The 27,838-nt window shown below is 43.4% G+C and overlaps 2 protein-coding genes across 2 annotated transcripts; one reads left to right on the top strand and one right to left on the bottom strand.

Annotated features, from left to right (window-relative positions):
• Nucleotides 1-98: 98 nt before the first annotated feature.
• On the top strand, nt 99-23,881 carry tmprss9 (transmembrane serine protease 9). The gene is made up of 16 exons (XM_031822598.1): nt 99-539; nt 3,358-3,537; nt 3,643-3,770; nt 3,874-3,941; nt 4,182-4,357; nt 4,606-4,647; nt 4,749-4,862; nt 4,974-5,139; nt 5,477-5,751; nt 5,866-6,008; nt 6,522-6,783; nt 8,433-8,546; nt 19,759-19,927; nt 21,533-21,798; nt 21,933-22,069; nt 22,558-23,881. Exons 2-16 carry the CDS (start codon nt 3,402-3,404, stop codon nt 22,717-22,719), a joined length of 2,358 nt encoding a protein of 785 aa, XP_031678458.1. The 5' UTR covers nt 99-539; nt 3,358-3,401; the 3' UTR covers nt 22,720-23,881.
• Nucleotides 23,217-25,132, bottom strand: LOC109889203 (mitochondrial import inner membrane translocase subunit Tim13). Its single transcript, XM_020480453.2, has 3 exons — nt 24,883-25,132; nt 24,419-24,487; nt 23,217-24,237 (listed from the first exon to the last, which is right to left on the bottom strand). Exons 1-3 carry the CDS (start codon nt 25,000-25,002, stop codon nt 24,139-24,141), a joined length of 288 nt encoding a protein of 95 aa, XP_020336042.1. The 5' UTR covers nt 25,003-25,132; the 3' UTR covers nt 23,217-24,138.
• Between the last annotated feature and the right edge of the window lie 2,706 nt (nt 25,133-27,838).

Genomic DNA, 27,838 nt, shown 5'->3' with positions numbered 1-27,838 from the left:
TACACCTTTCATCAATGGGTGTGGCATTAATAGCCAAATCAAATAATTCGAAGGGGTGTCCACATACTTTTGTATATATAGTGTATATCCAATCAAAACTTCTTTTGGTTTGACATTCAACTCCTATGAAATTCACCTTTTTTTTAGCTCAAAATAAATGTCACAACATTTCAAGTAATTCCATGATGAATACTAGGGAGCACCCTTTGTTTTGATTTACCTGTAGATTTTTACACACCTTATAATACTGTTAGGTCACATCATTTGTACAATGAAGCCTATGTAAACCGGGATGTAGCCAAAACCTTTTTTAAGGCTCTAGGTGGGATCAGGGTTGGTGGGAGGGGGGACTCAGAGGATTTGTGAAGCGAAGTACATGAACACAAGGTGATTCTAGCGCCTTCACGCCCACTGGCAGGTTGAACAAATACTGGACCTGTTTCCGATGTATTTAGTCTCCATGGATCTTTTGTCTGTCCCGATTCATCCTCTGAAAAGGATACTGTGATCGTCAGTGTCGGACATTGGAGACGGGACAGGTGAGTTGGCATACTTTAAATCGTTTTACTTTTTACTGTAAGCAGTTACTAATGAGTGCTAGCACCTGTCGTGTCGAATTGCTCGACATAACTTTATGCGTAAAAGTGGCGCTTAGGGTTTCTAAAATTACATTAAACTAGTTTAGTCTGCTCATCTCACAATGCCATTGGTGGCGTGTAGACTCATAGCATTTGTTTTTCTTACATGGACTTCAAACAACAGACTACTTCTCCTATTTATCATGCTTTTTATTTGGCCTATCCATTCCTTAGGGCGATCCATTACTCCGATGAGCTTTTGACGGATGAGCGTACGTTTCGAAATCGGCCAAATTGAAGCCATCAAATAAGAAACTTAGATGAAAATCATAAACACCTAAGTATAGCCTACTAAATATGTATAGTTTTATTTCACCTCCACTTTTATTAATAATACCAATGTCTAGTGATATTGATTGTGCATGTTTACTTATAGTAAATTGCTAGCTTTCTTTGCATTAGTAGCTAGGTTTTCATCCAATTGCTGACAGATTTTCATGCGATTATTCTAAAATCCGCATAAAGAAAATATCCTATGTGAATTTTCCCACCATTGGTGTTTCCACCAAATGGACTTGTTAAGGATAAAAATCAGTGCGTGGTGATTTAGTGCACACAACATTTACGTTTTTGTTAAAATTTTCATGTACCCAATAAAAACCTAAAGTTCAATGTGTTTCTATCGCATTTTCAACTTTACCGATAGTTTTGTCACAAAAACGGTTGAGTTTAATAGCAAATGTGCTTACTCTGGTATTGGAGTGTGCAGGCCTGCAGATACAATGCATGTAGTAGGCTAGACATGATGACATTATGGATAACAGCGAGAATATTTGTATTTGTCAAATGGCAGTCAAGCATTGACCATGTCACCAGAATAAGACCCTCGATATTTATTGGAAAGGAGCATCAAAATCACCTTGCAGTTTTCACCACCCTGGGAAGTTCATCATAATTGAATACATCTGTAGCCTAATAAAATGCATGGTTTCCAGTCATAGTGGGAGGGCCACACATCATATCATCGCGTGAAGTTTACTTAGATTTGTCGTAGTGGGAGGACCACACAACATCTCATCGCACAGCCTGGTCAACCAGCCAGCCAGCGTTTAACTACATGTTCTCTTCAATATTATGGTTATTATATCAATATTTGTGCATAAAATGGTTCCGCCGAAATTTCTAGTATAATTCATTTTACCGACACAAAAAGATCCCACCTTGTCTAGCGTTTTTGGTTTTGTGGACATTTGTAACGTTTACCGAAACATGTTCTGTTGTCATCAGGCCTGTCATTACATTTGTTTTATCTTACTGTGTACTTTACTCGCATACAACGGATGGATGGAAACCTGGTTTAAAACTTTTAATGGCCTAGTTAAATAGAATATTTAGTTCCATTGCTCCAGGGTGGTGTATTTCAACTAATGGAATAACATTGGATGGGAGACCAGCCCTTTCTCCCCATGAGAGCCGCACCCATCATTATGATGACCTTAATTAACAGAGTTATGCAATGTAAATATCATCTGGTCAAAAATAGATATCTCATGTAACTAAATATCACCACAAGTTGTAGTATCATTGCGGGATAAAGAAGTTTGACCAGTAGCCCTACATTATATTCCATTACCCTAAATCTTTGCTAGCTAAAGCTCTGCCTTATCTCAGCTCACTGGTCACCATAGCAACACCCCCAAAGCCAACCCCTCCTTTGACCGCCTTTCCTTTCAGTTCTCTGCTGCCAATGACTGGAACGAATTACAAAAATCGCTGAAGTTGGAGACATATCTCCCTCACTAACTTTAAGCATCGGCTATCTGAGCAGCTTACCGATCGTTGCAGCTGTACACAGCCCATCTGTAAATAGCCCATCCACTACCTACCTCATCCCCATATTGTTTTTATTGACTTTTTTGCTCTTTTGCACACCAGTATTTCTACTTGCACATCATCATCTATAACTTCAGAGTTAATTTGCTAAATTGTAATTACTTCGCCACTATGGCCTATTTATTGCCTTACCTCCTTACTCCATTTGCACACACTGTATATAGATTTTTCTATTGTGTTATTGGCTGTACTTTTGTTTATCCTATGTGTAACTCTGTGTTGTTGCTTTATCTTGGCCAGGTTGCAGTTGTAATTGAGAACTTGTTCTCAACTGGCCTACCTGGTTAAATAAAGGTGAAAAGAAAATTGCCCTTAAATTTCATACCCATCTTGCCATTATTCTTTATAACTTTCTGTTAAATGGAGTTTGATATGCTTCACGTAGAGTAGGCTACTATTACAGGGTTACATTTAAGGTGTACAGGCTACTATTACAGGGTTACATTTAAGGTGTACAGGCTACTATTACAGGGTTACATTTAAGGTGTACAGGCTACTATTACAGGGTTAAATTTAAGGTGTACAGGCTACTATTACAGGGTTAAATTTAAGGTGTACAGGCTACTATTGCAGGGTTACATTTAAGGTGTACAGGCTACTATTACAGGGTTACATTTAAGGTGTACAAGCTACTATTACAGGGTTACATTTAAGGTGTACAAGCTACTATTACAGGGTTACATTTAAGGTGTACAAGCTACTATTACAGGGTTACATTTAAGGTGTACAGGCTACGACTACAGGGTTACATTTAAGGTGTACAAGCTACTATTACAGGGTTACATTTAAGGTGTACAGGCTACTATTACAGGGTGTGCCAAAAAAAGGAAAGCTTACAATGCATTTCCCAATCTTTGACTGACTGAGTATTCCATTCCATGTGCAGATACTGGAATGCTCTGTATGAGGTAAGGTTGCTTTGAAGCCAACATGGAGTTAAAGAAGGATCATGAGTGGCCCCCAGGGGAGCCCGCTCCTACTCCCCCCAACTCTGTCTGCTGTAGGAACATCACCCTGGCTTTTATCCTAGTCTTATTCATCAGCGTCTTTGTGGGCTTGTTGGTTGGTGAGTCATGTAACTTACATAATGCCTATTACAGATAATGTATCGGCTATTTGAGTAGTAATAATCAATTGCATACAGATGTTTGATCCTCTCTGACATCAACAGCATACTTGGTGGAAGAGGAGCATTACTTCATGGAGACGGTAGAGTTGAAGGGTCTCAAGTATGGTCCTGACCTGCAAGATGAAAGCTCTGCATTCTCTATAGTGCTCACTTCTACTCTAAAGACTAAGGTAAGAGCTGACTGCACTGAGATCCTGGGACCTGATTTCATGTCACGTTCACATTTCAATGATTTTATTAATAAATAGTTCAAATCTTTCAATCCACTTGCAGATCAAGAATATTTTCATTGCCTCATCAATAGCACATCACTATATCGACTGTAATATTGTTACCTATGGGTAAGTCCAAAGATAATGAATGTTACACTGAATAATAACATTTATCGAAAGAAACTTACGTGCATGCATACATTTTACGTTTGGGCAGTCCCGGGAATCAAGCCTACTATCCTGGCGTTGTAAGCGCTATGCTCTACCAACTGAGCTACAGAGGACCGCACATACTTATATGAAATAATAGTAAACAAGTGTTTTGGAACCTTTTATATTTGTTTACTTTGATGTTTCCATTTATTCCAGTAACATCAATGGCAATGTGATGGCCACATATCGACTGGTCTTCAGCGTGTCCAAGGTCCAGCAGTACTCTGATAACTTTATTCAGGACCTTTTGAGGGTAGGACTGAATGCCCTGTTTCATGGGAAGTCCATAAAAGTGCCTGAGTTTGGAGAGATCAACACTATTGTTTTACTGGGTACTATGTCATCTTTTTTTGTCCGATAGTTATGATGTATGACAGAAAATCCCACTCACACTCAAACACCCTGACTAACATATATCCTGATTGTAGTTACATTGTTTTGACCAAAACAGATCAAGAGATGTTGAAAAAGAGGGGGTATAGATAATGCATAGTTCACAACTATCATTTAAGTGTATAGTTAGATATTATGTCATGCTTTCTTCCTCATTCAGTCTTTTATTTTCATGTTCACTCCCCAGGGGCCAGTGGGAAGTCATTCTATAACATTGGAGACGATATGGGTGAGTGTTTCTATTCTACTCTGATATTGATTGCTCTAGAAAAGTCAGGGCACCACGGGTCAGGGTTTTCCGTCTGACCATATGATACTGTCTCTCCTCAGCCAGCTGTCCTGACAACACTTTTACCTGTGACAATGGGGAGTGTGTCACCAAGGTCAATGCCGAGTGTGATTTCATCCCGGACTGTGCCGACGGCTCTGATGAAGCGTACTGCTGTAAGTGCTCTTTAACCTATGACTGACAGACAGAGACAGATAGTCAGGACAGACAGAAACACTAAAACATACAATTTTCACAATATAGTAACTGACTGCTGTTGTCCCCAGCCTGTGGGACGCGCCCGGCCATGGGCAGTAGAATAGTGGGTGGAGTGGATGCCCGTCCTGGGGAGCTGCCCTGGCAGGTCAGTCTGAGGCTGCATGGCAGACACAACTGTGGAGCCTCCATCATCAACAGCCATTGGCTTGTCACTGCTGCTCACTGCTTCGAGAAGTAGGTTACTACACCATGCACCGGTTTCCACTAGATAGCACAGCCACAAAGTCTAAATTGGATTTAGCGTAAAAATGTGGTCTTAATTTAAGGTTAGGGTAAGGCATAAAGTTAGCAGTGTGGTTAAGGTTAGGGTTAAGGCTATGTTCAAAATCTCATTTTAAGAAGAGACATTGTAGAAATACGTGTGGTTTCTTTGTGGCTGTGGTAACTAGTGACAACTCCTTGCACCTGTCAATAGACTTGCCACACATAGGCTATCAACGTTGAGAAGTGAAGAGTGATTGGGTCAGTTTGAAGTTGAGTGAATTGACCTCTCTTTTCCAACTCCCTACAGGGACAATGACCCAAAAGAATGGACAGCCCTGGTAGGAGCCAGCCTGGTGAGTGGAGAAGAGTCAGAAGCCATCTCTGTGAACATCAAGTCTGTGTTTGTGTCCCCAGACTACAACCCTATGACCACTGACAACGATGTGACCATGCTGGAGCTAGAGACCCCCCTCACCTTCAGCCCCTACATTCAGCCTGTCTGTCTGCCCTCCTCCTCCCATGTCTTCAGCCCAGGCCGGAACTGTGTGGTGTCAGGCTGGGGGGCTCTCAACCAGCATTCTTGTGAGTTAACTTTTAATTTGTTTTTACAACCACAGCATAACTAAAGTCACACCTTTGCAAGTTACCCTTTGTATTGTGGTGCTCACTGACCCTGCTCTCTGTTGTGCTGTGTAGTTGATACGCCACCATCTCTACAGAAGGCAGTGGTTAATATCATTGATTCAAAGGTCTGCAACAAGTCGTCCGTTTACAGAGGCTCTGTGACCGACAACATGATGTGTGCTGGCTTCCTACAAGGGAAGGTCGACTCCTGTCAGGTGAGAAAGAGAGAGCGATGAGTCTGAAAAGCTATCTACTTGGAGACTTTGACATTTTTGGTTCCCCTACAGGGTGGCTCTATTTAAGTAAAAAGGCCAATATATATACACCACGGCTAAGGGCTGTTGTTATGCACAACGCAACGTGGAGTGCCTGGACACAGCCCTTAGCCGTGGTACATTGGCCATATACCACAAACCCCCAAGGTGCCTTATTGCTGTTATAAACTAGTTATCAACGTAATTAGAACAGTAAAAACATTTTGTTTTACATACCCGTGGTATACTCACAGCTTTCAGCCAATTAGCATTCAGGGCTCCACCCACCCAGTTTATAATACTGTAAAACATACAAAATACATGTCCTTTTTTTCTATTATTGTTGTGTGGAATGTGTACTTAGAGTTCAAATAACACATTGACCCTTAGGGCTGTCCTACAAATAGTGGGCTGGGATTATGGCATGTTGAAATGCTTATTAAATTCCCTGATTTTATATTAAATCACTATCAGGGTGACTCTGGAGGGCCATTGGTGTGTGAGGAGGCCCCAGGTCGGTTCTTCCTCGCTGGGGTGGTGAGCTGGGGCGTGGGCTGTGCTCAGATCAACAGGCCAGGGGTCTATTCCCGCGTCACCAGGCTACGCAACTGGATCCTCAGCCATACCAACCCTGGCATGGTCCACTACCCTGCCCACACCCCGCCAATGGTGCCAGTTACGACACCAACAGTCAGTCCTATTTCCAAGACAATGGTAGCAGCCCCACTCCTGCATGGTAATTTTGGAAGCAAGGTTATAGAGACATTTTAGGTAGTTGATGTTTGATTATTTGGAACATTTTCAGACCCCTTGACTTTTAAAACATTTTGTAAAGTTACAAACTTATTCTAAAATGATTTAAATTGTTCTGTTCCCCCTCATCAATTTTCACACAATACCCCATAATGACAAAGCAAAAAAAGTTTTGGGGACATTTTTGCTAAAAACAACAACAACAATTGAAATATCAAATTTACATAAGTATTCAGACCCTTTAAACAGTATTTTGTTCAGGCACATTTGGCAGCGATTACATCCTTAAGTCTTCTTGGGTATGACGCTATAAGCTTGGCACACCTGTATTTGGGGAGTTTCTCCCATTCTTCTCTGCAGATCCTCTCAAGCTTGTTCAGGTTGGATGGGGAGCGTCGCTGCACAGTTATTATCAGGTCTCTCCAGAGATCTTCGAACGGGTTCGAGTCCGAGCTCTGGCTAGGCCACTCAAGGACATTCAGAGACTTGTCCCGAAGCCAATCCTGCGTTGTCCTTGCTGTGTGCTTAGGGAGGTTATCCTGTTGATAGGTGAACCTTCGTCCCAGTCAGAGGTCCTGAGCGCTCTGGAGCAAGATTTCATCAAGCATCTCTCAGTACTTTGCTCCGTTCATCATTCCCTTGATCCTGACTGGTCTCCCAGTTCCTTCTGCTGAAAAACATCCCCACAGCATGATGCTGCCATCACCATGCTTCACCGTAGGGATGGTGCCAGATTTCCTCCAGATGTGATGCTTGGCATTCAGGACAAGAGTTCAATCTCGGTTTCATCAGACCAGAAAATCTTGTTTCTCATGATCTGAGAGTCCTTTGGGTGCCTTTTGGCAAACTCCAAGCGGGCTGTCATGCGCCTTTTACTGAGAAGTGGTTTCCGTCTGGCCATTCTACCATGAAGGCCAGACGAGATGGTTGTCCTTCTGGAAGATTCTCCCATGTCTACAGAGGAACCCTGGAGCGCTGTCAGATGACCATCGGGTCCTTGGTCACCTTCCTGACCAAGACCCTTCTCTCCCGATTGCTCAGTTTGGCCCGGGAGGCCAGCTCTAGGAAGAGTCTTGGTGGTTCCAAACTTCTTCCATTTAAGAATGATGGAGGCCACTGTGTTCTTGGGGACCATCAATGCTGCAGAAATGTTTTGGTACCCTTCCCCAGATCTGTGCCTAGACACAATACTGTCTTGGAACTCTACGAACAATTCCTTCGACCTCATGGCTTGGTTTTTGCTCTGACGTGCACTGTCAACTGTGGGACCTTATATAGACAGATGTGTGCCTTTCCAAATCATGTCCAATCATTTGAATTTACCACAGGTGCACTCCAATTAAGTTGTAGAAACATCTCAAGGATGATCAATGGAAACAGGATGCACATGAGCTCAATTTTGAGTCTCATAGCAAAGGTTCTGAATACTTATGTAAATAAAGTATGTTTTTTTATTTTAATAAATGTGCAAAAATATCTAAAACCCAGTTTTTGCTTTGTCATAATGGGGTATTGTGTGTAGATTGATGAGATTTTTAGAATAAGGCTGTAACGTAACAAAATGTGGAAAAAGCGAAAGGGTCTGAGTACTTTCCGAATGCACTGTAACTAATCATTGTGTTTTTTTGGCAGGTGTGAACTGTAGTGAGAACTTCATGTGCAGGGCTGGGGAGTGTGTCAGCAAAATGAACCCTGAGTGTGATGGTGTCATTGACTGCTCTAACGAGGCTGATGAGAAGAACTGTGGTGAGTTTATCGCTGGCCTGTCGCCTGTCTCACAAACTGTACAACTGTCTCAGTTGTCAACATACAATACCTTCAGAAACTATTCACACCCTTTGACTTTTTCCACGTTTTGTTGTGTTACAGCCTGAATTTAAAATTGATTAAATTTAAACTTTGGGGCACTGACCTACACACAATACCCGATAATGTCAAAGTGGAATTATGTTTTAAGAAATGTTTACAAATGAATTAAATATTAGTTTAGGAGTAAAAATGTGCAATAATAGTGTTTAACATGATTTTGAATGACCCCACACACACAGTTATCTGGCGAGCAGTGAATTTCAAACACAGATTTGAAAGGTTTTCTAAAGCCTCGCAAAGGGCACCTATTGGATTTCACAGTGAGGCCAATGGTGACTTTAAAACAGTTACAAAGTTCAATGGCTGTGATAAGAGAAAACTGAGGATGGATCAACAACATTGTAGTTACTCAACAATACTAACCTAAATGACAGAGTGAAAAGTAGTAAGCCTGTATAGAAAAAAAATCACCTCTTTTCTGAGTATATACCCAGCATCTCAGAATGTGCTTCATTCTATATTTAGTATCACGTTTCAACGTAAGACCCAGATGCAGACAACATTGAATTAACAACAGTTTAATAATCCAACAGGGGCAGGCAAAGACAGTTCAAGGGCAGGCAGGGGTCAATAATCCAGATAGGTGGGGCAAAGGTACAGGACAGCAGGCAGGCTCAGACAGAAAAGGTCAAAACTAGAAAACAGGAACAATCAAGAGACCGGAACAGAGGGAAAACCGCTGGTAGGCGCGACGAAACAAAACAAACTGTCAACAGATAAACAGAGATCACCGGTATAAATATACAGGGGATAATGGGGGAGATGGGAAACACCTGGATGGGGGTAGAGACAATCACAAAGACAGGAGCCCCCCCCCCTCCTGGGTGCATACCTGGTTGACCGGGGTGTCGGCATTGGAAATCCGCGATGAGGAACTGGCGGGGAGCCAGGACTTCTCCTCCGGGCCATAACCCTCCCTGTCAACCAGGTACTGGAAATCCCTGCTCCGAGGTCGAACCTTCAGGAGTCACCTCACCATGTATGCCGGTTGGCCGTTGATGAGACGAGGGAGAGGGGTGGGCCTGGAAACAGGAGACAAAGGGCTGTGTGACATGGGTTTAACTCGGGACACATGAAACGTGGGGTGTATACGAAGGGTACGGGGCAACAGAAGAAGAACAGCAGAGGGGTTAATAATTTTAGAGATGGGAAACGTGCCGATAAACCGGGGGGAGAACTTGCGGAATTCCACGCGGTGGGGCAGATCCCAAGTGGATAGCCTGGATTTAGCCATATCTTCTGCCGAGATGATACCGGAGAGCCATGGTCCGATGGCGATCCGCTTGTCGTCGATACCTGGAGGTGGTCTTGAGGAGGGCCGGCCGGGCTCTCCTCCAGGTACGACGACTGCGGCAGACAAACATCTGAGCAGAAGGTATGCCGACCTCTTCCCTGCTTGGGGAAGAGTGGGGAACACTCAAATGGCGATAGCCTCGTGGAAGAGCAAGGAAGGGGGTTGCGGTCATATTCCACCCACACAAGCTGCTAGCTCCAGGTGGTGGGGTTGGCGGATACCAGGCAGCGCAGTCTTGAGGTCCTGGTTGGCTCGCTCCGACTGACCATTGAACTGGGGTGGAACCCAGAGGACAGGCTGGCCGACGACCCAATGAGGGTGCAGAACGCCTTCCAGAACCTGGATGAGAACTGAGGCCCCCGGTCGGAAACCATGTCCACCGGCAGTGCATGGATCAGGAAGACATGCTGCAACATGAGCTAGGCCGTCTCCTTGGCCAAGGGTAGTTTGAGGGGGTGAATGAAGTGGGCGGCTTTGGGAAACCGGGGCGACCACAGTCAGGATGGCAGTGTTGCCCTTAGACGGGGGGGGGGGGCATGACGAAATCCAGGGATATGTGGGACCAGGGACGGTGAGGGATGGGCAGTGGTTGCAGAAGACCAGCCGGAGCTTGCCGAGGAGTCTTCATCAGGAACCATAGTAGGCCACCAAAAGCATTGTCACAGGAAGGCCAGGGTCTGACGGGAGCCCGGGTGGCAGGCAAGCTTGGAGGAATGGGCCCACTCCAAGACCGCAGAGAGGACAGCATCAGGCACAAACATCCGGTTATCTGGGCCCCCCTCCAGGGTTCGGCTAGGACCACTGCGCCTCCCGGATCTGTTTCCCTATACCCCAGCTGAGTGCCGTCACCAAGCATGAGGTGGGAAGGATGGTCTCGGGCTCCGGGGCGGTAACTGTGGGGCCATAGAGGCGAGACAGGGCATCCGGCTTGACGTTCTTGGACCCCGGCCAGTAAGAGAGGGAAATGTTGAACCGGGTAAACAGCAGGGCCCATCTCGCTTGCCTGGAGTTGAGGTGCTTGGCGGTGCAGAGATACACCAGGTTTTTGTGGTCGGTCCACACAATGAACTGATGTTCCGCCCCTTCCAGCCAGTGCTTCCATCGCTCCAATGTCATCTTCACAGCGAGAAGCTCCCGATTCAGCACATTGTAGTTCCTCTCCGTGGCATTGAGGCGGTAGGAGAAGAAGACACAAGGATGCAGCTTAAGCTCCAGGGCAGAACATTGGGACAGGAAGGCCACCACTTCGACATCTGAAGCATCGGTTTCTCCTCTCCTAGGCAATCAGCAATTAGTACCAGGAGGTGTGCTCTTCACCTTTGCAAGGCAATTAGCAATTCATATTAGTACTTCAGTCTCCCCTGTTTTCTCAGCGGTGGTCTTTTCAGCGGCAGCCTCGTCACAAACTAAGACCATTGCCGAGTCAAAGACAGTTCAGCCGAGTTCTGCAGTGTTATTTGAGGAAGGAAAGAAAGGAAGGCTCCACACCACTCTCTCACTTGAGTATCTTACCTAGTTACTTTCAAATGATCTAATTTGGCTCTTTTGTAGCTTTGGCAACTATGTGTGTGTTTTCTATCCCAGTTCGCTTCTCTTCCTGTAGGCTTTACAGACGCTCCCCACCACTTGGCTGCAACCTTTCTAATTTAGAGTACCCGGCGCGTACAACCCATGTGGAATTCCTGGTCTCTGGCAGCGTTTGGAACTGCCAATCTGCGGTCAAGAACGTTGAGTTAATCTCAGCCTATGCTGACTTTTTGGCCCCGATGAGACATGGATCACCCCAGAGAACACTGTTACTCCAGCTGCTCTGGCTTTATCTGATAACGTTTTCTCTCAAAGTCCGAGAGCATTTGGTCGTCGCGGGGGTGGCACAGGGCTACTAATTTCTCCTAAGTGGAGATATTCTCTTTTCTGCCTCATCTGTCCATCTCCTCATTTGAATTCAATGCTGTCACTGTCACTTGTCCACTAAAGCTTAACATTGTTGTCATCTATCGCCCACCAGGTGCCCTTAGAAAGTTCTCTTTGAGGTTCCCTCAATGAGCTTGACACCTTGATAAGCTAATTTCCTGGCGAGATCTCACCGCACTTAGAACTTCAACCTTCTGATGTCTGTCTTCGATTAATTTCTTTCCAGCTCTCTCTTTACCCTCCTTGCCTCTTTTGACTTCACCTTTTCCTAGTCTCCTCCCAATCACAAGGCAGGCAATATGCTAAACCTCATCTTCATGCCGTTCGCCCCCAGGTCTCTGATCACTACTTTATTTCCTTTTCTGTCTTCCTGTCCTCCAATCCTAGCCACTCAGCCCCTACCCAGATGGTAATGTGCAGTAGCAATCTTCGCTCTCTCTCCCACTACTCTACCCCCTTCTATCCTATCATCTCTCCGTTCTGCTGAATCCTTTTCCCTCCTGTCTCCTGATTCTGCCTCTTCAACCCTACTCTCCTCTCTTTCTGCATCCTATGACTAGCACTATCCCTCTTTCCTCCAGACCAGCTCAGCCATCCCTTCCTGCTCCATGGCAGAGTGACTAATTGCGAGCTTACAGAACAGTGAAAATGGAGGAAAACTAAACTTCTGGAGGACCTATCATCCTTCCACTCCCTCACTCAACCTTCTCTTCTTCTGTATCTGCTGCTAAAGCCACATTCTATCACTCTATATGTCAAGCTACTGCCTCTAACCCTAGGAAACTCCTTAATCTTCCACGCCCTCCCCTCCCTCCTCCTTCTCTGTGGACGACTTTGTCAACCACTTTCATTCACTCAGCCACTGGTCCCACTCACACCGAACTACCCTACGCCTTGACCTCTTTCTCCCTCTCTCTCTAGATGAAATCCTGCGACTGGTGAGGTCCAGCCTCGCGACAACCTGCCCTCTCAACCCCATCCTCTCCTCCCTTTTCTAGACCATCTCTGGAGACCTCCCTCATAAACTCATCCCTGACCACTGGCTGCGTCCCCTCTGACTTAAAATAGCCTGACTCGCAACCCTCTTCAAGATACCAACACTTGACTCCTCTGACCGGTATCCCTTTATTTGCTTTCCAAAACACTTGAGTGTGCTGTCTCTGACCATCTCTCTCGCTATCTCTCTCATAACAATCTTCTTGACCCTAACCAGTCAGGCTTCTGCTCTTCTCTGTGTCACTGCCAAAGCTAAATGTCTATCCTCTGTTCTCATCCTCCTAGATCTAACCGCTGCCTTTGACACCATGGACCATCAGATCCTCCTCCCCACCCTCTCAGGGCTAGGTGTCTCAGGCTCTGCACACTCTTGGATTGCATCCTACCTGGCAGGCTGCTCCAACCAGGCAGGGTTTCCAGGTCTAGATACAATTCCTGCCCTAATAACCACTCAAAACCTGCCCAAAAGGCCTGAAAACTTTCCACATTTATACAATAAACCCTTTTTCCATAACGTTATCGAGCCAAGAAGAAGGAATATCTATGTAACTTGTAACAACGTTAGAAGCCAAATTGATCAAAATTATTATTATTGCGAGCTATGACGTAATAAAATAATTAAATATGTTGCAAGAGAAAAGATCATTTGCCCCTATTAAACTCGCCTGATCATTTTCCATCAATGGATGTCGATTTAACTAATTTGACTGCTCTGATTAAGCAATAAGGCATGAGGAGGGTATGATACTGTATATGGCCAATATACCATGGCTGAGGGCTGTTCTTAAGCATGACGTAATGCGGAATGCCTGGATACAGCCATTAGCCGTGTTATAGGGGCCATATACCACAAACCCCCGGGGTTGTTATTATATACTGGCTACCAACATAATAAAAAAAATATTTTTTTGTCATACCCATGGTATATGGTCCAATATACCACGGCTTTCAGCCAGTCAGCAATCAGGGCTCTAACCCGGTTTAAAATGTTAAATAAATCCCCTTTGCGCATGTGCATATCTATAGATAAATCTGACAGGAGAGTTCGAGTGATAAAAGTTGGACAGAGGATCTCAAATTCTCTGAGCAAGAAACACTTAAAAACTGAATGTTGGGCTATTTTATAGCATATTTTATAGCAATTGTGCCATTATTATGTGCCAGACGTTAAGACTACAAAACGTTATAAATGGCCCATTTGAGAGATTGAATTGTAATTTCAATAGGCATAGTCCACAGTAGCGGTGCATGGGTAAAATCACCAGGGAAGCCAATCGAGAGAAAAATGTCATATTACAACCTATGTGTTATGATAACTACATTGTTTTCTCTATAACCTGTTAGTTCATATGCCTTGACAACGTGACATATAGGCCTAAGGCCGAGACAATATGACGACCCAGTGGCAGAATAAATTCAACCATACATTTATTTTATTACAAAACCGGAGAGCAGCATCTGTCCGGTGAAGTCCACAAAACATATTGGATGTAAGAAACAGTTACAGGACCTATAGCAATGTCAAGCAAGGTAATGTTTCCAACATGTTTTGTACTACAAAACAACTATTGTATAGAACCATGGAGAGTTACCTCAAGTCGCAAAGAAAACTAGAGCTGTCTCCACTGTTCCAGAACCATTTCAACATCATCTAATCACCTATGCTTAGTGATACTTAGATACCAAAAATGATTTAGTCCAATCAACGTACGCTAAATATGATGTGGCTGTCCATGGTACTGATGTCTCTCTCTCTCTGTGTGTGTGTGTGTGTGTGTGTGTGTGTGTGTGTGTGTGTGTGTGTGTGTGTGTGTGTGTGTGTGTGTGTGTGTGTGTGTGTGTGTGTGTGACTCACCCTACAGTACTAGTAGTGAAACGCCAATGCCATCCTCCCCTTTCATGTTGCCTAAACAGTCTATGACTCTGTCATACAGTACATACTTTTAGTTTTTGTTGTCCTAGGCTACCTGGCTTAAATACTTGCTCGCTAGCCTAACATCCTTTTATGGGCAACTATACGCCAGGCCATCTAGTTAACATTAGCATACTACATCTAGCTAGATGTCGAACTCCCACCCTCTCAGGTTAGGGGCCAGCACGGAGAATTAAGTAAAACCACAAGTCCAAATCACTATCTCCATCCATGACTAATTTAGGAAAGGGACCATTTTAGCTAGCTAGCCACCGGAGGATGACAACACAACGAGATCCAACAATAAAAGTTTTTTTTCTGTCAATAATGACATTTGACCTGTAATGTGATTGGTCTGAAGCCAAATCCAAACTGCCACTTTTTTTGTGGTGCACCAGGACCATTCACAGTTCAGCCTGCTCAGTTTAGCTCAACGCTGATTGGCTATTATTTGATGTATATATACTTTTTTTTTATCAAAGTAGGCCAAATGTCTTCCCTTGTATTCAATGCTAATGGTGGAAGCAATGTCACCAAACAGCAACAGATAGATATGCTACACATACTGAGACAGAGGGGCACTGTTCGGTTCCCTCGTGTGCTTTCTCAGCCTCTTGTGAATTGAATGACATTTATGAAAAACAGAAAGACTAAAGATTCATTATTATTATAATAATTTTGAGACTAATTCAATCAACATGAATAGGGAAGCGATTTCGAGGGAAGAAGTGCTTGCGTTTCCCAACAGCCTGCTGGAAAAGGCTACTGAGGATGGGGTCATAATTTCAATCACTGAATTAAATGAATAATATGTATATGAACTGAATATGCTTGTCAACAACAGCTAGTGTTTTTATTTTCTATATGTTTTACTTGTAGCCTAATCTGTGTACCATTACGGTCAATATAATGCGTTCTAACAACTGATCGGCAATTGCGATAGAGCTTTGATAACTTCCGATTGAATTAATTAAACATGGCCATTAATAATTGCATAATAACACAAGGCTAAAATTGGCACAAATTGATTTGCAATGACTCCAGTAATATCGTTATTTCCACATTTATTTTATCAAATGTTAGCCTGGTATATACATTAATAGGCGAATTGATGGCGAACAGAGGCAAATGTCAGTTGCATTGAGGACTTTTCCCCATTAAAAGAACCAGGCGTGGGATTTCCATAACTTCCATTTCAGATTTCCAATCGCGCAGCCCCCGATACCCAAGAACTGATGAGCATGCGTAAAACACTTCGCTTGATACCGTTTTCATTAAGAGAAGTCGACATTAGAATGGAGTTTAAACCACCTCAGCGTCAAGTTATGTAATGCGCTCTAGTGCCCACAAAGTCATTTTCCAGTGCTTTGGCTCATTTATTTATTTGATGTGCATCAGTTCTAGCGTGTTAATATGTTTTATGGGAAAGGGTTGGAAAAAATAGGCGTCTGCATAATGACACACAATCTATACTGAACAAAAATATAGTGAAAAAAAAAAAAAAAAATGTTAACGCAACATGCAACAATTTCAAAGATTTTTACTGAGTTACAGTTCAGATGAGGAAATCAGTCAATTGAAATAAATTCATTAGGCCCTAATCTATGAATAAAACATGACTGGGAATACAGATGTGCATCTGTTGGTCACAGATACCTTTAAAGAAATGTGCCTCACAATGGGCCACAGGATCTCTAAAATTGTTTGTAGCTTATGCTTGTCCATAACACCACCGCCACCATGGGGCACTAAAGTTCACAACATTTACATCAGCAAACCGCTTGCCCAAACAACACCATACACGTGGTCTGCGGTTGTGAACCCGGCTGGATGTACTAACAAATTCTCTAAAACTATGTTGGAGTCGGCTTATGGTAGAGAAATGAACATTACATTTTCTCGCAACAGTTCTGGTGGACATTCCTGCAGTCAGCATGCCAATTGCACGCTCCCTCAAAACTTGAGACATCTGTGGCATTGTGTTGTGTGACAAAGCTGCACATTTTAAAGTGGTCTTTTATTGTCCCCAGCACAAGGTGCACCTGTGTAATGATCATGCTGTTCAGGTAGATGGATTATCTTGGCAAAGGAGAAATGCTCACTAACAAGGATGTAAACAAATATGTGCACATAATTTGAGAGAAATACACTTCTTGTGCGGATGAAACATTTCTGGTATCTTTTATTTCAGCTCATGAAACATGGAACCAGCACTTTACATGTTGCGTTTATATTTTTGTTCAGTGTGCATAGCCTGCCTAACACTAGTAAAAAAGTTGTCATGACATGCGCGAGTGCTGCTCTTGCTCCTCTCACTCAAGTGGCTCAGCCAATAGTGGACTAAGTTGCCTACTGCAGTGCTCTCTCAACACACACACCCCTCCAGCCCTTCCCACCACTCACTCACTCAGCAACAGCCTGCCTCACTGCCTGACAGTCAGCAGCAGGTCACAGTGAAATCATTTTTGTAAGAGAAATGCCATGGTGGTCGCGGTGTAACTTAATACACTATATATACAAAACTATGTGGACTGCCCTGCTAAAGCTGCCCTGGCCAACTGTAAGTGCTGTTATTGTGAAGTGGCAACATCTAAGAGCAACAACGGCTCAGCCGTGAAGTGGTAAGACACACAATCGCACAAAATGGGACCACCAAGTGTTGAAGCGCGTATTGTGTAATAATTGTCTCTCCTCGCTTGCAACACTCACTACCGAGTTCCAAACTGCCTCTGGAAGCAGCCTCAGCCCAGTAAATGTTTGTCGGGAGCTTCTTGAAATGGGTTATCATGGCTGAGCAGCTGCACACAAGCCTAAGTTCACCTTGCGCAATGCCAAGCATTGGCTAGAGTGGTGTAATTCACACCGCAATAGGACTCACTCTGGAGTGATTCTGGCAGTCCGATGGACGAATCTGGGTTTGGCGTATGCCAGGAGAACGCTACCTGCCCGAATGCATAGTGCCAACTGTAAAGTTTGGTGGAGGAGGAATAATAATCTGGGGCTGTTTTTCATGGTTCGGCCTAGGCCCCTTAGTTTCATTGAAGGGAAATCTTAACGCTACAGCATATAATGATATTCTAGACGATTCTGTGCTTCCAACTTTGTGGCAACAGTTTGGGGAGGCCCTTAACTGTTTCAGCATGACAATGCCTCTGTGCACAAAGTGAGGTCTATACAGAAATGGTTTGTCGAGATCTGTGTGGAAGAGCTTGACTGGCCTGCACAGAACCCTGACCTCAACTCCATCGAATACTTTTGGGATGAATTGGGCTGCTCTTCCTCTCGGGGGAGGCCTGCCCACTCAAAGACCTCTCCAGCACAGTTGACAACTCCCCAGTGTCCTCCTCCCAGAGTGCAAAGAACCTTGACGTGAACCTAGACAACACCCTGTCATTCTCTGCAAACATCAAAGCAGTGACTCGCCCCTGCAGGTTCATGTTCTACAACATCCATGGAGTATGACCCGACCACACACAGGAAGCGGAGCAGGTCCTAATCCAGGCACTTGTAATCACCCGTCTGGACTACTGCAACTCGCTGTTGGCTGGGTTCTCGTTTGTGCAATCAAACCCCTGCAAATTATTGAGAATGCTGCAGCACGACTGGTGTTCAACCTTCCAAAGTTCTCCCTTGTCTCACCACTCCTCCACCCACTCCACTGTCTTCCAGCCGAAACTTGCATCCACTACAAGACCATGGTACTTGCCTACGAAGCAACAAGACAAACTGCCCCTCCTTACCTTCAGGCTATGCTCAAACCCTACACTCCAACCTGAGCACTCTATTCTGCCACCTCAGGTCTCTTGGCCCTCCCACTCCTACAGCTTTCCCCTGAAGCTAAGACACCAGCGTTCCTGCCCATCATCCGAAAAACCTCTTAAACCTACCGCTTCAAAGAGTTTCTTAAATAATCCCACAGCATCCCCGCCTCACCTGACACCTTCCTTAGCTCTGACTTTGCTGATACTATAGCTACTTTTGAGTTAAAAATGTTGTACTTTCTATGTCTGATACGCGGTTGTCTCACCTAGCTATATTAAGAAGAATGCACTAACTGTAAGTCACTCTGGATAAGAGCATCTGCTAAATGACTAAAATGTAAATAACGCACTAAAGTGAAACTGCAGAAAATGTGGCAAATAAATTAACTTCATGTCCTGAATACAAAGCGTTATGCTCGAGGCAAATCCAACACAACACATCATTGAGTACCACTCTTCATATTTTCAAGCATATTGTTGGCTTCATCATGTTATGGGTATGCTTGTCATCGGCAAGGACTAGGGAGTTTTTTAGGATAAAAATAAATGGAATAGAGCTAAGCACAGGCAAAATCTGTCTCAGTCTGCTTTCCAACAGACACTGGGAGACAAATTCACCTTTCAGCAGGACAATAACCTAAAACACAAGGACAAATATACACTGGAGTTGCTTACCAAGTCGACAATGCTCCTGAGTGGCCAAGTTACAGTTTTGACTTAAATCAGCTTGAAAAATCTATGACAAGACTTGAAAATGGCTGTCTAGCAATAATCAACAACCAACTTGACAGAGCTTGAAGAATTGTTTGAAGAATAATGTGCAAATATTGTACAATCCAGGTGTGCAAAGCTCTTAGACTTACAGCTGTAGTTGCTGCCAAAGGTGATTCTAACAAATATTGACTCAGGGGTATGAATACTTATGTAAATTAGATATTTCTGTATTTCATTTTCAATAAATTTGCTAAAATTTCTAAAAACATGTTTTCACTTTGTCTTTATGGGTTTTGTGTGTAGATGGGTGAGAAAAAAAAACATTTATTCAATTTTGAATTCAGGCTGTAATGACAAAATGTGGAATAAGTCAAGGGTATACTCTCTGAAGGCACTGTATGTAGCAGATGTAGATGGACCCAATTTTACAATCCCTCTTCAAAACATTGACGACTTTTAAAGTTCTAAGTTACCATCCTGTACTCTCTCTCTCCTTAGACTGTGGCATGCGTCCGGCAGTGGGCTCCCAGAGGATTGTGGGTGGCTTGACAGCACGGAGGGGGGAGTGGCCATGGATTGGCAGCCTACAGTATCAACGCTTACACCGCTGTGGAGCCACTCTCATACACTCTAAGTGGCTCCTGACTGCTGCCCACTGCTTCAAAGGGTACAGAATACATCACTCTCTGTCAGGGCCTAACATATATTGTAGACCATTCACAATGTCACATACTGTAGAAGAGTGATTCCTCATGAAACACAGACAAAAAAAGACCATGATTTGGGGGATTTTCATGAAATGTAATCCAAGGATTAGTCCTTTGGAGAAAAATTGTTGACATATATTTGACATTTGTATCTAAAGGATAATATAGAAATTATTTATCAAAGTTGGCATATTTATGACATTTTGGCCTTACCCAGGCCTCCTTTAAGACTCCGAGTCGTATTTAGATTTCCAAAACAGTTTTTTCTTTCCATTCATTTATGAATATTGACAAATATAAACATACATTTTTCTATACATTTTGAACATAATATACTCTACAAGCATTTCAAAGTTCCAGAGCGGGATCTCTGCTAGTTTTAAAGTTATGGCCTATTTTAGTATATAGAGAAATTGGCATAGTCGGCAATGTATCCAATCACAGCACTTTCTTTTACTTTATCCATTGCACATCCAGCAAATCACCAGCAGAGGGTGACCATTTTGAAACCATTTGCACATTCACTCTTTTGGTAACACGTACAAATTCAATCATAACTCTAAAAGTAGCAGGGGTCCCAATTTTGAAATGCCCGTAGAGCAGGGTTCCCCAACTGGCAGCCCATGGACCGAATTTGGCCCCCCTAGTTTTTTAAGCAAAAACAATACATTTTTTTATTTTTCATTGTTGGACATAAAATACTAAAAACACCAGGAAATCAACTCCAATTTATTTTAATTTTGGAAATCTGTTCCCAAGTATTCCCACGCATAATAGAGAGACGTGATCGTATACAAATGTAAGCAAGGCTTGAAATTATTGTTTTAGCCAAATATTATATATGTTTGGGATTCTTGCAGTCAATTTGCAGTCTACAAATGATTTGTAATTATGTTTCCGGCCCCCGACCATCCGCTCAAGAAAAAACCCATCTGAATCTAGTTGATGACTCTGCCGAAGAGTATATTACTTTCAACAATATAAATAATTGCCAAATAAATTGTCGTTTCAATATTCAGCTTTATATTTTTCAATATTCATAAATTAATGTTTAAAAAAGTTATTGAAATCAAAATACGACTCATATTACAGAGCAAGCACATGACACCAATGTTTGCTTTGTAGCACCTACAGATGAAACACTAATGAGTCTGGGTAAGACATGAGTAAGGCTAAAATGTCATAAATATATGAACTTTTATAAATTATTTCTCAATTATGTTTTAGATAAAAATGTCAAATATGAGTCAACAATCATTCCTCTAAAGTACTATTCTATGGATTACATTTCATGATAATCCTCAAAATCATGGATTTGTTTTGTCTGGGTTTCATGAGGAATCATTCATAAATTGTTCACTTACACAGGGAGGGACATAAGATTCCCCATAACATATCCTTCCATTTTTAAGAATAGGGTAAAGGTGTGCATGTCTGTCTGTCTCCAGTGCCCCTCATAAATAACTGTATATAGAACATTCACTTCTACACATACTCCAAAATCTATTCCCTCCCGAAACGGTCAGTTAAATCATCAGCTCATTGTCCTCATCCCATCATCGTAGTAACTCCAACCCTGTCGCCTGGTCAGTGAGTCTGGGTTCAGTGCTGAGGTCCGGGGTGGGAGCTCTGGTTATCCCCATCCAGAGGATCATACTACACCCGGGCTTCAACAGCACCAACATGGATTATGATGTGGCCCTGCTGGAGATGGCTGTCCCAGCACCCAGGTCCTACACAATCCAGTTGGTTTGCCTCCCCTCTCCTGTACACAGCTTTCTGAAGAACACAGAGTGCTACATTACTGGCTGGGGCTCCATGAGGGAGGGAGGTGAGAGTATTATCAGATATCAAGACATTCTTTTGTGATAAAATGTTTCATATGTTCAAATAAGTGGTGTGTATAAATCTTGAAATGTCATTCTTTGACAATGTGACTCATGTTAACATTTGTCTCACCCACAGGTTCTCTGACCAACCTGCTCCAGAAAGCTGATGTGAACATCATTGAGCAGTCAGACTGCCAGCAGGCATACGGCAACAGCCTCACCCCAAGCATGATGTGTGCCGGCTACATGGAGGGGGGCAAAGACACATGCCTGGTAAGAGCTCAAATGACATGAAGTGCAGTGCACACTATCTCCATGTTAGATGCAACTGAAGTCTTTTAAAACATTTCAACTCCAGGTAAAATGTTTCTGTACTCTTTCAAGTGGTTGTTTATCCTAAGACACTGCTGTACTTAAGTGATGCTTATCTTTACATTTTTTCTCCTTAAAACTGCAGTCAGTCTCCTCTTAAGCTGCTTATGCAACCAAGTCAGCTGATTTGCATTCCTGGGTTCAGGCATCCAGCGTCTAGCTAGCCAAATAGCACTCTACTCAGCAAAATAACAAAAATAATGCCACACGCAGTCAGTTCTCAAAAGTACATTTATGGTGACAAACATTTAAATCAGGTGACTTATTTTTGTTCTTATGCGCTAAAGCCATCTTCCCAGGACCAATGCACATTTGGGATGTACTTATTGCCTTGTATTTTCAATTCTCTAACAAAGTTGTCAACCGAGGTCTCCGTTTCTGAAACGCAGGGAGATTCTGGTGGCCCCTTGACATGTCGTGAATTCTCTGGCCAGTGGTTTGTTGCCGGGGTAACTAGCTGGGGACATGGCTGCGGACGGACTGCTTTCCCAGGAGTCTATATGCGGGTCACTGCCATCAGGGAATGGATATCCAACTATCTGCACTTCTGAGGCTATGGAAGAGAGAAGGAATTGAGACTGACAGAGACATCATACAATACTTGAGGACACAAAATGGGTTTTCTACATTGCAGCCACCACTGGCATGTGTGTGTTACTGGTAAAGGAAGATATGCCACCAGTAAACTGCCTGGAGAGTCCAGCTGAAAGTTTAATCTTGGACAATAAATGTGGATAACTGGTCCATGGACATTTTACTACAACAATACATTATTAAATGGGGAAGTGTATTTATTTTAGTCTTTGTGGGTCCAAAAATATATTTCATTTTATTGGCATTTACCCAACTGTCATTTGTCTTATTTAGCCAATCACCATTTTGATGCAAGTTCAATAGACCAACCAAAACTAAAATGTTTGACAATTATGTGCACAGCTATAGCAGATTCTTGTCAGGAAGTCTTGCATGAAAGCATCTTTACATGGCTAAATCTACATAGCTTCTAGAAGCTGTTCAGGCACTACATGAAAAATGATAGCCACTCTGGTTCCTCAAGCAACAGAACATTTATTCATTTTCAAAGGACAAAAACAGCAATTTGACAAAATTTAATCTGGATTTATTTATTTCTGACAAGTGAAAAAGGCTATTCCAGTCAGTCACAAACACCTCAGTCCTCTGAGCAGCACCCACCATTCAGCATTCACAGGCCATTTCTTTTTTTACTTCTCTACACAAGTCAAAGGGCTGAATGAAGTGGAGCTGTTCCCAGAAATCTGACAAACCAAGCACACAAAGCCAGCTGGGTTCAACACAAAGTCTGCACCACAGCAGACCTTGTTAAAACAGACCCACTACTGTGGTGGGCAGATAGAGTGACAACTGGAACGAAAGTCTTGACAATACTGTTTTGTTCTCAACACGTATTCTGATATAGGATTCTTTGGCTTGGCCGGGTTCACAGTTATGAAAACAAAAACGTGTTCCTCAATTCTTCCCCATGAGAGAAACTAGGTTTACAGATGAAAGTGGTGGTAAAATAAACCTTACCTAACCTCTTCAGGGAACTGTTTCACCCACACAAACACATAGCCATGGCCTGTGACAAACTGAAGAATTGGGTACCTGGCACTGAATTTAAGGGGACGGTTACAGAGAGTAGACTAGTTTAGAGAGTGATTGAAAAGTGACATAATTGCAGAAAATCTTTTTTCATGAAAATGAATTCATGACTCTTGTAATAAAAATAAACATTATAGAAGAGATCCATTTGTTAAACTATCCTTTAGTGAAAGGAGAATGTCCACAAGTATGGCTGCTGTTCACAAGGTCGGCAAACCAAACCTGTACGTGAGGTGTTGTCACAGAAGTTTGTGTGGCATCGTGCCAGCCTCAGCCACTACAGTTAACACCTTCCCTGCCATATGTTTGGGCTTTGATAAGGTGTGGCTGACAGAGTAGGATAATGTTCATATACGAGCCCTTTCCCTCTGTAGTCTGGAATTGTAGGCACGGGACACAGTATTCCATGCATCCATATATCGATCCATGCACATAGCGATGCATTTCTGCAATAAACAAAAATATCAGTCAGCATTACCACTGCATAATATTTGCATTTTATGATGTCTAAACATACCTCAAACATGTCTCAAATGACAATTCACTGACTCAAGTTAGGGGTCACAAATCAACCACTTCACATCCATATCCTGTCATAATAATCTGCAAATAAATAAACCGGCATACCTGTTCAGAGTTATCTAACGTGCCTCCTGGTTTGCCTATGCATTTCTTGAAGCATTTGTCTGTCATCCTCTACAACAAAGGAGAAAGATAAGATTTAACCCACCACCACTCACCTCAGGCTCCACGACTTGACAGGCAATTTAACTAACGTTACATTGAGAGTAGGCCTGGCCTACAGACCAAATATGCCGTTTGTAATTAACTATATACATGGAATAAAATATTTACATGGCTTGCTAACAAAGAGCGAGCATTCATTCATTCGACAGGCTAAGGTAGCTAGTTAGCTAACTAACGTTAGCCAGCTTGTAGCTATAAGGCCTATTGTATTCGTAGCTTACTAACTAGTTGTAAGGTGGTAGTAACTTATTGCTTTCACATCAGCTTTTTCAACTTGCTACGCAACAATTAGTTAACCAGTCAACTAGCTGTCCGGTGTCTAGTTACCTAGCATAGCAAATTACCTGCAAGAGCTCTTGCGCATTAGCCACCGCAATCTGGACCTTCACTTGCTCCATGATTGTCCCGGTGTCCATTTTACCGGACCCAGCACCTGATGAAAAGTCGGAACCAAATCCGTCCATAACTAATTGTAATAGCTAATATTAAAACTTTAAGAAATTAAACTGTAGCTACCTAACTACACGTGTAGCTCTTGCAACCACTTCGACAAGTTGCCCTTGAAACAAGATAATTCGATCACGTGACTTCCTGTAATTGTGATTCCAACATGGGAGATGTAGTTTTCAGTTTCCTAGCCAGTTCAGGTCAGAATGGGCCTGTTCACAGACAGGGTTTAGATTAATCCAGGAGTAGGACTTAATGTGTACAGTCGTGGCAAAAAATAGAGAATGACACAAATATTCATTTTCACAAAGTCTGCTGCCTCAGTGTCTTTAGATATTTTTGTCAGATGTTACTATGGAATAATGAAGTATAATTACAAGCATTTATAAGTGTCAAAGGCTTTTATTGACAATTACATGAAGTTGATGTAAAAACTCAATATTTGCAGTGTTGATCCTTTTTCAAGACCTCTGCAATCCACCCTGGCATGCTGTCAATTAACGTCTGGGCCACATCCTGACTGATAGCAGAGCATTCTTGCTTAATCAATGCTTGGAGTTTGTCAGAATTTGTGGGTTTTTGTGTGTCCACCCGCCTCTTGAGGATTGACCACAAGTTCTCAATGGGATTAAGGTCTGGGGAGTTTCCTGGCCATGGACCCAAAATATCAATGTTTTGTTCCCCAAGCCACTTAGTTATCACCTTTTTCTTATGGCATGGTGCTCCGTCATGCTAGAAAAGGCATTGTTCATCACCAAACTGTTCCTGGATGGTTGGGAGAAGTTGCTCTCAGAGGATGTGTTGGTACCATTCTTTATTCATGGCTGTGTTCTTTGGCAAAATTATGAGTGAGCCCACTTCCTTGGCTGAGAAGCAACCCCACACATGAATGGTCTCAGGATGCTTTACTGTTGACATGACACAGGACTGATGGTAGCGCTCACCTCGTCTTCTCTGGGCAAACTTTTTTCTGGATGCCCCAAACAATCGGAAAGGGGATTCATCAGAGAAAATTACTTTACCCCAGTCCTAAGAAGTCTTTTGCAGAATATCAGTCTGTCCCTGATGTTTTTCCTGTAGAGAAGTGGCTTCTTTTCTGCCCTTCGCCCTTCTTGACACCAGGCCATCCTACAAAAGTATTTGTCTCACTGTGCGTGCAGATGCACTCACACCTGCCTACTGCCATTCCTGAGCAAGCTCTGTACTGGTGGTGCTCTGATCCCGCAGCTGAATCAACTTTAGGAGACGGTCGTGGCACTTGCTGGACTTTCTTGGGCACCCTGAATCCTTCTTCACAACAATTGAACCGCTCTCCTTGAAGTTCTTGATGATCCGATAAATGGTTGATTTAGGTGCAATCTTACTGGCAGCAATGTCCTTGCCTATAAAGTGTAAAGACCTTTTTGTGCAAAGCAATGATGACGGCAAGTGTTTCCTTGCAGGTAACCATGGTTGACAGTGGAAGAACAATGATTCCAAGCACCACCCTCCTTTTGAAGCTTCCAGTCGGTTATTCAAACTCAATCAGCATGACAGAGTGATCTCCAGCCTTGTCCTCGTCAACACTCACACCTGTGTTAACGAGAGAATCCCTGACATGATGTCAGCTGGTCCTTTTGTGGCAGGGCTGAAAAGCAGTGGAATTTTTTTGGGGGGGATTCAAATCAAATCAAATGTATTTATATAGCCCTTCGTACATCAGCTGATATCTCAAAGTGCTGTACAGAAACCCAGCCTAAAACCCCAAACAGCAAGCAATGCAGGTGTAGAAGCACGGTGGCTAGGAAAAACTCCCTAGAAAGGCCAAAACCTAGGAAGAAACCTAGAGAGGAACCAGGCTATGTGGGGTGGCCAGTCCTCTTCTGGCTGTGCCGGGTGGAGATTATAACAGAACATGGCCAAGATGTTCAAATGTTCCTAAATGACAAGCATGGTCCAATAATAATAAGGCAGAACAGTTGAAACTGAAGCAGCAGCACGTCCAGGTGGACTGGGGACAGCAAGGAGTCATCATGTCAGGTAGTCCTGAGGCATGGTCCTAGGGCTCAGGTCCTCCGAGAGAGAGAAAGAAAGAGAGAATTAGAGAGAGCACACTTAAATTCACACAGGACACCGAATAGGACAGGAGAAGTACTCCAGATATAACAAACTGACCCTAGCCCCCCGACACATAAACTACTGCAGCATAAATACTGGAGGCTGAGACAGGAGGGGTCAGGAGACACTGTGGCCCCATCCGAGGACACCCCCGGACAGGGCCAAACAGGCAGGATAGAACTGTTTTCAACCAGCGATTGAGTTGTGAGACTGCTGTAGAGCCACTAGAGGGATATCTTCAACCACCAACTTACCATCCTGAGACAAGGCTGAGTATAGCCCACAAAGATCTCCGCCACGGCACAACCCAAGGGGGGGGGGGTGCCAACCCAACCCAGACAGGATGATCACATCAGTGACTCAACCCACTCAGGTGACGCACCCCTCCCAGGGACGGTATGAGAGAGCCCCAGTAAAGCCAGTGACTCAGCCCCTGTAATAGGGTTAGAGGCAGAGAATCCCAGTGGAAAGAGGGGAACTGGCCAGGCAGACCGTTCCATAAAAATGGAGCTCTATAGGAGAAAGCCCTGCCTCCAGCTGTTTGCTTAGAAATTCTAGGGACAATTAGGAGGCCTGCGTCTTGTGACCGTAGCGTACGTGTAGGTATGTACGGCAGGACCAAATCAGAGAGATAGGGAGGAGCAAGCCCATGTAATGCTTTGTAGGTTAGCAGTAAAACCTTGAAATCAGCCCTTGCTTTGACAGGAAGCCAGTGTAGGGAGGCTAGCACTGGAGTAATATGATCAAATTGTTTGG

This window comes from Oncorhynchus kisutch, linkage group LG4 (genome assembly GCF_002021735.2).
Source record: "Oncorhynchus kisutch isolate 150728-3 linkage group LG4, Okis_V2, whole genome shotgun sequence".
Lineage (NCBI taxonomy): Eukaryota > Metazoa > Chordata > Actinopteri > Salmoniformes > Salmonidae > Oncorhynchus > Oncorhynchus kisutch.
The sequence above is the reverse complement of the archived record's forward strand: the minus strand, read 5'-3'. Positions and strand labels throughout refer to the sequence as shown.

Coding starts and splice junctions, on each gene's coding strand:
- LOC109889203 (XM_020480453.2), bottom strand. CDS start 25,002: ATGGACGGATTTGGTTCCGACTTTTCATCAGGTGCTGGGTCCGGTAAA. Junction 24,488..24,882: donor ATGCGCAAGAGCTCTTGCAG/GTAATTTGCTAT, acceptor CCTTTGTTGTAG/AGGATGACAGACAAATGCTT. Junction 24,238..24,418: donor CGTTAGATAACTCTGAACAG/GTATGCCGGTTT, acceptor TGTTTATTGCAG/AAATGCATCGCTATGTGCAT.
- tmprss9 (XM_031822598.1), top strand. CDS start 3,402: ATGGAGTTAAAGAAGGATCATGAGTGGCCCCCAGGGGAGCCCGCTCCT. Junction 4,648..4,748: donor TAACATTGGAGACGATATGG/GTGAGTGTTTCT, acceptor GTCTCTCCTCAG/CCAGCTGTCCTGACAACACT. Junction 4,863..4,973: donor CTCTGATGAAGCGTACTGCT/GTAAGTGCTCTT, acceptor TGTTGTCCCCAG/CCTGTGGGACGCGCCCGGCC.